This window comes from Varroa jacobsoni, unplaced genomic scaffold (assembly GCF_002532875.2).
Source record: "Varroa jacobsoni isolate VJ856 unplaced genomic scaffold, vjacob_1.0 scaffold_788, whole genome shotgun sequence".
NCBI classification, from domain to species: Eukaryota; Metazoa; Arthropoda; class Arachnida; order Mesostigmata; family Varroidae; genus Varroa; species Varroa jacobsoni.
In genome coordinates, this window is record NW_019213690.1 from 203,270 (window position 1) to 212,789 (window position 9,520).

At 44.1% G+C, this 9,520-nt stretch overlaps 1 protein-coding gene across 1 annotated transcript; it reads left to right on the forward strand.

The window, feature by feature from the left end:
- The first annotated feature begins 200 nt into the window (after positions 1–200).
- On the forward strand, positions 201–5,391 carry LOC111263742 (innexin inx2). The gene has a single exon (XM_022839112.2). The coding sequence runs from the start codon at positions 542–544 to the stop codon at positions 1,640–1,642; it is 1,101 nt and encodes a 366-aa protein (XP_022694847.1). The 5' UTR covers positions 201–541; the 3' UTR covers positions 1,643–5,391.
- Positions 5,392–9,520: the final 4,129 nt, after the last annotated feature.

Here is a 9,520-nt window from a genome sequence, read left to right on the forward strand (position 1 = left end):
CACTCTTCCCTGATGCTTCTCAACAGTCTATGCGACAAAACGTTGTCGCTACAGCTATTTCAGTGTTCGACCCCACCATAGCCCCTGCTCTCCTCCCCACCACACCATATTGGGTGGGGGGATATTCGACACCAGCGCCCTCTCACTAACCGATCCTCCTCTCGACGCTGACTCGTTCCCAGCCAGTTTATTGGTCCAGCGCCGGCTAGAGTGTTATCCCTCGCCCGGTTTCGTGGCGGGCTTTTGACAGCGCGAGCGGCGATACCAACCCACATAACAGATCAGACCACATCTGACCGAGCAGCACAACGAAGAGTGTGTGTATGTGTGCGTGCATGCATGCATGGTGTCTCATGAGCAAGCAAGAGCAGCCAATGAAGTGTAAGGTGAAGTCGTCTAAATTGTACATCGGCGTTGTGTGAAATCAGCATTTTTTGCTTTCATGTTTTGCCATTACGAAAGGCTACTAGTACTGCTACTTTAGGCCAGTACCGTTTGGTAAGGTGCCCTAGCGAGCAGCTGGAGTTGAATCGGCAGTAGGATGGATAAGATTTTTAGCGGACTGAAGGGTTTTATCAAGCTCAATAAAGTCAACATCGACAACCATGTGTTTCGACTGCACTATAAAGTGACTGTGGCTTTGTTGATGGGCTTCTCGATTCTCGTCACGTCGAGACAGTACATCGGAGACCCCATCGATTGCATCACGAAGGACGCGGTGCCAACAAAGGTTCTTGATAGCTTCTGTTGGATTCATTCAACGTTTAGTATAAAAAGCGCTTGGCATAAGAAAGTCGGTGTGCAAGTACCGTACCCGGGCGTAGATAAGTACACTCCTGGCGAGGAACGAGTTTACCATGCCTACTATCAGTGGGTATGTTTCGTGCTGTTCTTTCAGGCTTGTCTGTTTTACATACCGCGCTATCTATGGAAAGCCGCTGAAGGTCGCAGAGTTGAAAATCTTATACTGGACTTGAACAATCCGATCTTGAATGACGATAAACGCAAAAAGAGCATTCATATTCTGTGCCAGTATTTTAAGGACAATCGCGGACACCATCAGACGTACGTGTTCTACTTCTTCCTATGTGAGTTCCTTAACTTCATCAATGTTGTTGGCCAGATCTACTTGGTAGATAGCTTCCTCGGTGGCGAGTTCTCAACGTACGGGTCGAAGGTGTTTCAGTTCACCGAATGGGACCCAGCCGTCCGCTTTGATCCGATGGTCAAGGTGTTCCCCCGTCTGACCAAGTGTACGTTCCACATGTATGGTTCGTCAGGTGATGTTCAGAAGCATGATGCGATGTGCATCCTGCCTATTAACATTATCAACGAAAAGATCTACGTGTTCATGTGGTTCTGGTTCGTCGTGCTGGCTATCGTGTCAGGCCTGACTATCATTTACCGTGCAGTGATCGTGTTCATTAGAGAAGCGCGCTACCACGTGCTGGCCACGAGCGCGCGAGGGACCCAAGTCGAGGCTCTCAAATCGCTGAGCGAAACTTGGGACGTCGGTGACTGGTTCCTGCTCAGCTTGTTATCGAAGAACCTCGACGCAGTCTCGTACGATAGCTTCACGAGGCAGCTTCTGGAGCAGCACCAAGAGGCCCAGAAAGAGTTTACGAAGGATAGCAAGGAATGACTACTGCAAGCCACTGAAGACGTCACTTCTGAAGAGTCGTGTGCCATGACCACTTACGAGTCGTCACTGTCTGGGTCGAGGAAGTCGTCGACGGCGTCTCTCAATACTACTCGACCCTCAGCACCGGCTTTTTCTTCCTCCTCGGTCTGAACTAACTGACTCAACATTTCTACTGCTATTACTACTAGATTTGCTGCTACTACTATTAACAACTACAGCAGAAACAAAGGAAGCGCCACAGCTGTCGAATAATCTACAAAAAAAAAATAAGCAGAGGTCAAACAAATTCCTTCGACAAGCACAGTTACTACCTGCGTACAGTTCAATCTGACTTGACACCTCTCTCATGTGCCTGGCTCGTGTGTTGAATCATGACGGATCATATTTACGCAAACCGTTCGGTAAACCGCCGTGTGTCATCTAGAAATTGGGGTCGCGTAACATTCACTTCTAGCTATATGAACAGGCCTGATGAAAAGGACCAATCAAAACATTCACACAAATGAGCATATTTTTCTGCCGGGTGACTTATTGCGGCAATAGACTATGTGCTACAACGACTGCCGCGATCGATATGATTCGAGCAAACATTAACGCGATTCCCCGACTTCCACGAATAAAAGTATCAGTACCAACAACGGTCATCACGTGCGATTCTAAAGTGACGCCGATCGGCAAGCCGAGGCTGTGTGTATATGAGCCCGAACGTGATTCATACGTTAATACAATTATCCAAGCTCACCAGTACGAAACATAGCGTGAAGGGTGGCTTCTGTTAATATTTAGCTGGCTCAGACTAGATCAACCGCAGCATTGAAGGATCACCTCATCAAGGAACAAACAGCCCCATTCTATCATCGATTACCATGTAAAATTAGAATGACGAAAAAGTACAATTCCTATTTTTGATACTAGCAGAAGCAAAAAACAACTATGCTTATTAAGCGATTATTAATGATAATGTTTAAAGTCTCGCGCTCGTGCGTATGTGTATTGAGAGATGATCCGTGCGTATCTGTAGTTCTGTATGTTTGTATGGGATAAGCAAGTGCTGATAATTGTGCGGGTTGTATGTGAAGGTGAACGATCAATATGGATCATCGTATTGAGATTTGATACATGACGATAGGCAGACATCATTAGTTACATAGAGCGAGAAAGGGGAGCGTGTGAGAGAGAGTGAATACATTGGTACACTATTACGCTAACATAAGCGGTTCTTAGGGCGCCCTTTTTTGTTCTACTGTTTTGTCGATCGAACTAATAATATATCAATACTGCACTTGTAGAGAAAGTCGATTACAATTGTGCCCCTACTACTTGCCTACGTTGTTAATCAGCACACTTTTACGTATTTGTTAGAGTCTACTAAATGACGTCGTGCAGTAAATCAACGCCGTGATGGCTTCTTCTCATAGCGTCCGCTGCTGTTAGCCTACTTTGAGCTTATTTCGACGCGCTGGTTCTTTGTTGAAGCGTTTGCTGGCTCTCGTTCTGCTTCCTTTTCTGCTTGTCTTTGTCCTTTCCCACAGATTGACATAGTTGTACGACGCAGCTTCGCGTGAGCTGCGCCTAGTTGGGCTTAGCTTGCACTGTACAATAATACACTTCCGCCCCAATATACCTATGGTCCGCTGCTGGCCGGCCTGCGGAGCTAGGTCGCTGATCCAGTTGCTGTTGCTGCCTCTGCCGCCTTGTAGTCAGTCGTTGCTGCACTCGATGGTGCCGAATGTTATCGACGGGCGACACGGTAAACGGTCTGACTAAAACCCAATCCAAAAATAGCTACGTCGGCCCCTTCCCCAAACAGTCGTCCAGCTGGCCCGACCCTATGGCACAACCAAAAGCCAGCCGGTGCGAACCACTGCAAGCTACTGTGAACTAAAGGCTTGAAAAAGAGGTGCCCTTTTTTCGCGTTCATCGGTATAACTCTTGCGAGCCGGCCATCTCCGAAAGCGTTTTTTTCTAAGGACGAAGCACAGAAAAGTAGTTCTCCTCCTTCCATTCTCCTTGTTTCCCTTGACCTTGTTGGCTTAGGATCCCTGTTTTTCATACTTCGCTCTGATCTATTTAACGATGATCAGCGAATTAATCAGTCTTCAGTTGGCTCAGAAATTATACTTCATCGATAACCGAACCAAATGTATCTTTGGGGAATATATATATATATATATATATGGTGTAGCTTGACAAAAACAGTATACTTTTGCAATCGTCTTATACAGGTTCGGATCGGCGTTTACCGTTTATTTAACTTATGATTAAGTAAAAATGGCCCTAGCGGCATAAAACAAATCACTTCCTTGGCAAGAAGGAGATACTAAACTGATGTTTATATAAAGTGACGATTGACCCGACAAAAAGTCGTCACGTTCAATGCGATGAATATGTTCGAAATCAATTTTGGTAGATGAAGAAGTTGGGGATTCGGAAACTCACACCGTTTCTAACCTACCTTAATTTAAGATTTGATCTAACTTGAGATGAACTCTAATTAACAGCACAGAAGAGCTGGCAACAACGCAATCTGTCCCTGGATTCGTTCGCTGGCAGGAAGATTAAGCTAGTACTAAAATGGCACGGTACTAGTTATTTGAGTAATAACGGTATTGCTAGTTGAAAATTTACTGTTGATGCAACGATGATATGGGCTAGCAAAAATAACTGGTAATATAACTTATATTTCCAACTGGTTTACCTGTGGGGGATCAACCGGAACAATCCATCGAACATCGTCCCGAAGGAGGCACGGCGCGTCATACGTGAGGAAGCGATAAATAAGACAGGATAACGAATATGTGCGTACAACTGACATTGACATTGATATCAAACTAGGACGAGAAATACAATCTTTGATTGAATCGAAGTCGTAGTTTATAAAATTCGACGGACCTCATTATAAATATATTGCCAAATGAAGCCATAGTTTTGCGACGTCTCCATTGCCGACCGATGACCTGTCATAGACGAATTCGGACTTACCTGACTGACTCATGTCGTCGGTGCATTTGGACAAAATCACATTAATCCGCCGCATTTCTCAGACGGGTTACCATCCATACAACTGTTGTGACATTATAGTTAATGTTGCAAATGAAGGTGGTGGGCGTGTGTGTATGTGTGTGTGTGTGTGTAAGCGTGTGTGTGCGTGTGTTTAGTTCTAAAAAATGGACGAAAAGGCATAGGGAATCGATGGCCTATTTCAAAGCGAAAGAGTACGTTTTTGTGGGCAGAGTAGATAAGCTGAGATGAATCGATGTAGTTTGTAAATACAGAAAAAAAAAAAGAGGAGAGAACATTAATTAAAATGAAATAAGGTGCACCATATGGAAAAGTGATCGGTTGTAGAGTGACGGGGATGATGGTTCCATTTTGGTAAAAATAAGAAGTCGCGTTTTAACGTACGGTCAGTAATTGACATAGTTGTTCTAAAGAAAGACAATAGAATAATAGGCTGGAAAACGGGCAGAGAACGAGACCAAAAAAAAAGGTGGAAAAGTATTTTGTTACCTGTAATAGGATTTAAAGGTGAGAAATAGATAACGGATTATTAAGGGATGTCTACAACCTTTGTACTGCTCGAACACGTAATAGTAAACCATAGTGAAGCTGACGATATATCTAGGTGATGATGTTGAGCAAGGAAGTGAATCAATTATAATACATAATCAACTTAAATACAACGACCTAACTTGAACATATCGCAAAATTACTTCAAAATAAAAATATATTATGTTGACTATACGATATTTGACGGTGTGTTTTTTAATTTCGCAGAGCATTACTCTACACAGTGATTTCAATGAACAGCGTAACTTGAGTTAGTTAGTTATTCACAACTTCGGGATTCGGTTCGATTATTCATCTCTCCCCCCCGTCTCCCCCTCGCCCCCCTCTCCCCCTCGCCCCCCTCTCCCTCTCCCTCTCCCTCTCGCTCTCGCTCTCGCGCTCTCTCGAAAAATGTCCATACCGACGTTAGTGGATACGTTTTTGTTACTAAACCTATCAGTTTAATTATGTAATTAGCTTATTTAATTAGCAAGGGCACAATCCAAAGGAATACATCCAAATGAGTTCGAAGAACTGAGACTCTTCGCTATCATCGAAATGTTGTTATTTGGTGATACTTCGCTCCATAAACTAGGTAAGAAGCTGTCTGACAAATCGAACGTTCGATGCCGGTGACTCATGACAATGTCAGCTTTAGGGAAACATGTACTCGGTTGCACTTTAAAGTTCTTGTTTTGGCTTTTTTTCTTTCTTCTACTTTGTATTTTTATTGTCGACATAAATGATGTTCCTCCAGCCGAGGTGCGGCACAAGCCCTACACCGATAATTTAAAGCTATACGCTCCCTCGAGTAATGATAGGGACCACTTTCTGTTCAATAAAATTCTTATCTCTGTCTAAATGCTCTCACGCACAGGTTAATAAATATAATTTGAATGATACAAGCGTTCATGTAGTGCACTCGATTTCGGATAAGTTGGTCGTTATTGTCAATCTTCATTCATTGTCTCTAAATTTCGTTCAGAAGTTTGTTACTAGATATAAGGGAAACTTTGACACGTCTAATAGATAGATTGTAATAATTTGATAATAGCCTTTTTAATGAAGAGACGGTGGCGAGAATGGCGTTGGAAATGGTCCGACGTGAAAAACTAAATGATACACTTCCGGCGGAGAGTTGTCCATGAGTTTAAGCTAGAGACCGTCAGAGGAAAATCAAAATAACATTACTTGTACATGATAATGTAATAAATATTTGTCACGCTGCTTACTGTACACTGATAACTACATTGCTAAAACCTTGTAAGCCTATTAATAATCTGACGTCGTTGGATTCGACAAATGTTCTAAAATATGATTAAAGTTGTAGCAAGCGCAAAGCATATAAAAGGAAGTCAAGAAATGAAAGTGGCTAGAACCCGAATGCGAGTTTCGGGCTTCTAGTAAGTCATATCATAGCTTCAACGAGTGTGCTAGTAATGGAAAATTATCAGGCCAGCTGGTCATGATGCCTTTGGGATGTTCCACCAAATGCCTAGAAGAGATCGATGGCGGCTACGTATGGTGTGCTTTTGGTGACTTAGTCAGCATCCCTTTCAAGCGAAAAAGTATCGTCTTATTCACCGCTATTTACATGCACATGGTCTCTATTTGATTGTTTCCTCCGTTCAGCTTCTTCTTTTTGTTCTGGTACAGTCGTGGGTTTTCCATGGACTTAACAATGATCATCTTCACCGACTATCGGTTCATATTCAGCGCCTGGTGCCCCAGTAGCGCTTTTCGCTTCTTGGTGCCTGGTGCCCGTAGTGTAACTATAATATATGAATTGGTGAATATGGTTTGCGCTATGCTAACGGAATCGCCGTCGGACCCCTTGGCGGCTTCGTCAGTAAGCAAACTGGAGACCGTTCTGGTTGGAGATTTGTCGCTGCTGGCGCTATCATCGCGTAGATCCTAATGTGGCTGGCAAAACAGGCGATCGTCTCATGAGCTGTGGGCCCCCTTGTGGCTCAGTGTGCGCCGGAGCGACTAAGGGGCCAGATCTGTCTCGTTGAAAGGGAGCTGCTAGCGACCCGTTGAATATTTTGTCCCAGACGGCTATCTAACCCGAGCAACAAGCGGCGGCAAAATGCGTCGGAGAAGCACTCCTTGACGAGGAGAAGCGCAGTGTCACACTCAGCCATGCCTATAAGTCTGTCGGTCGAGATCAGCGACTGCGAGTTCGTTCTTTGCGTCAAACGCGCGCCAAAGCTTCCAGCGTCTAGAAGTTGTTTGCTAAGAAAGCAGAGGCGATACACACAACCCGACAGGGATCCAACAACTGAGGAGAACCAATAGAAGTTATCAGGATTCGAAGGTTGGTAGCATAGCTGACATACTTATCAGCGATACCGTTCATTAAATAGATACGATATAGTAAAGTACATAGAGTGAAAAAGGCATCACGAAAAATATCTTTATGTCAGTTAAGAGTGGTGGAAGCGCAATCTTCTCCGTTATTCATCGTCATTTGAATCTTCAACCAATAAAGATTCAAAGCTAGACTTGGGGTGTAGTTACGCATTATTGAGGCTCCATAAATTGCAACTGCCATCTAAATGGACTCCCGAATGATACAGTAATACGCAAACCATGTAGATTCATCCAAATTCTAATTATAACTTCATTTTCCCCTTCATTTTCGAGATGAATCGAATTGAAGGCGAGTTGTTTGACAAGAGTTAATGGGGTTCCTTTAACTTTGACGTTGTTTGCTTTGACACTTCACCTGCTCGACCCTTTCGTGTCGTTTTCCATAACATTCATATCGGTTTTCGTCGATATGTGTCACTGCTCCATGTTTTCCAAATTTTGTCGTTTAAGTGAATCGTGTAACGAAGTTAGTGGCAGTGACACCAAAGTTGAAATAGTTGTGTCATCTCAATACAAGCAAAGTGAGTAAAGTGGTCTTTTATATTTTATCAAACAAACAGGTCATGTTAAAATTACATTTTGTAGCTCGTCTCCGTGGCATTTGCAACCGGCGTCGTTGACATCAATAACTGCGTCGACTGCAATAGTTAAAATCAAAACATATTCAATATTGACCATCGTCATAGGGCAAACCGAAAAATCATCAAATACAGGTTTGAAGTGAATGACGTGTGCACCTAATTAATAAGCCATTATTACACGCACGTCGTAATAGTTAGTTAAATGTTCTAAGGAGGCCACATTTTGTTTTTCAAAGCCTCAAACCAGCATGCTTATTAAGACTTCGGAATTTACTTATAAGTGGCTATCTCAGGGCAGTCCTGCTTCCCTTCTCAGGGCAGTCCAACGAGCCCAGTAGGCCTAGGTTGCACTGGCTAAGACCCCATTCTAGGTCGGAGGGAGAGATGAGCCCGTCTGGGCATGCGCCTCAAAGCTCCGCAACTACGAGCCCTGCGTGTGCATGAGTCCCTGTATATGTGAGTCTAATTAAGTGCGCGTTGCTGGATCTATTTTTTGTTTTGCGAGTCTACTTGCCGTCTAGCAACGTCACTGAATCTATAATTCGCAGTTTCCTGACAGAGAACGACGTTCCAACACCAGGTGGAGCAGGTTTGCGAAGGCGACCCAAAGTACTGACACGGTGAAGTCAACATATTTGTCGGTCTTCATGCTAGAGTGGGCAAAACGCATTAGAACGAAAGCATTTTTATAGCATAACTGCAACTGAAAACTGTCTTAATAACTAAATTGGATATGTTGTTTCTTGGAATTTTGAACGAAATGATGAATTTACTACGAAACATGATGGTTCATTTAGCTACGCATGTTCTCTACATGTATCGTGCGACGTATGCTTCTAATTTTCGTTTTTCAACGACCTATCAGCGATACGAGTAGATCGTGTGGGCGCATCGCATATTTCAGCTTTCGTGCTGTGCCAGTTAGCTGGCAAGTAAGGCTCTCTTCCTTCACAGGAACCAGCGCCTACAACTGTGGTCATGACGTCAGCAGCTTTGCTAGACTTTCTCAATGAACGTAGTAGAGGCTACGTACCCCACCCCGCGGTTGACAGGACGGTGACCGCGCGTGACTCCGTTACATCAGCCATAAATACTGTCACCTAGGCCCTTAGCGTTTAATGCGCATGCGTCGTTTTTTTGCAGCAAGAAACGGGCCTGGATATTGTAGATAGACCAGCTGAGCCAAGGTGCGTCGACCCCACAGGGCCCCACCAGCCGAGAGAGAGCGGCTGCAGTAGACGGTCAAAGAGAGGAGGCTTTTGATAGAAAGGTAAGCTGGGTAGTAGGATGGGTGGGGTGTGTTGGCCAAGTCCAATGGGCCACTAGGGCCTCACCGGATTTATCCAGCGGCTCTTCGTACCCACCTTTGTATGTA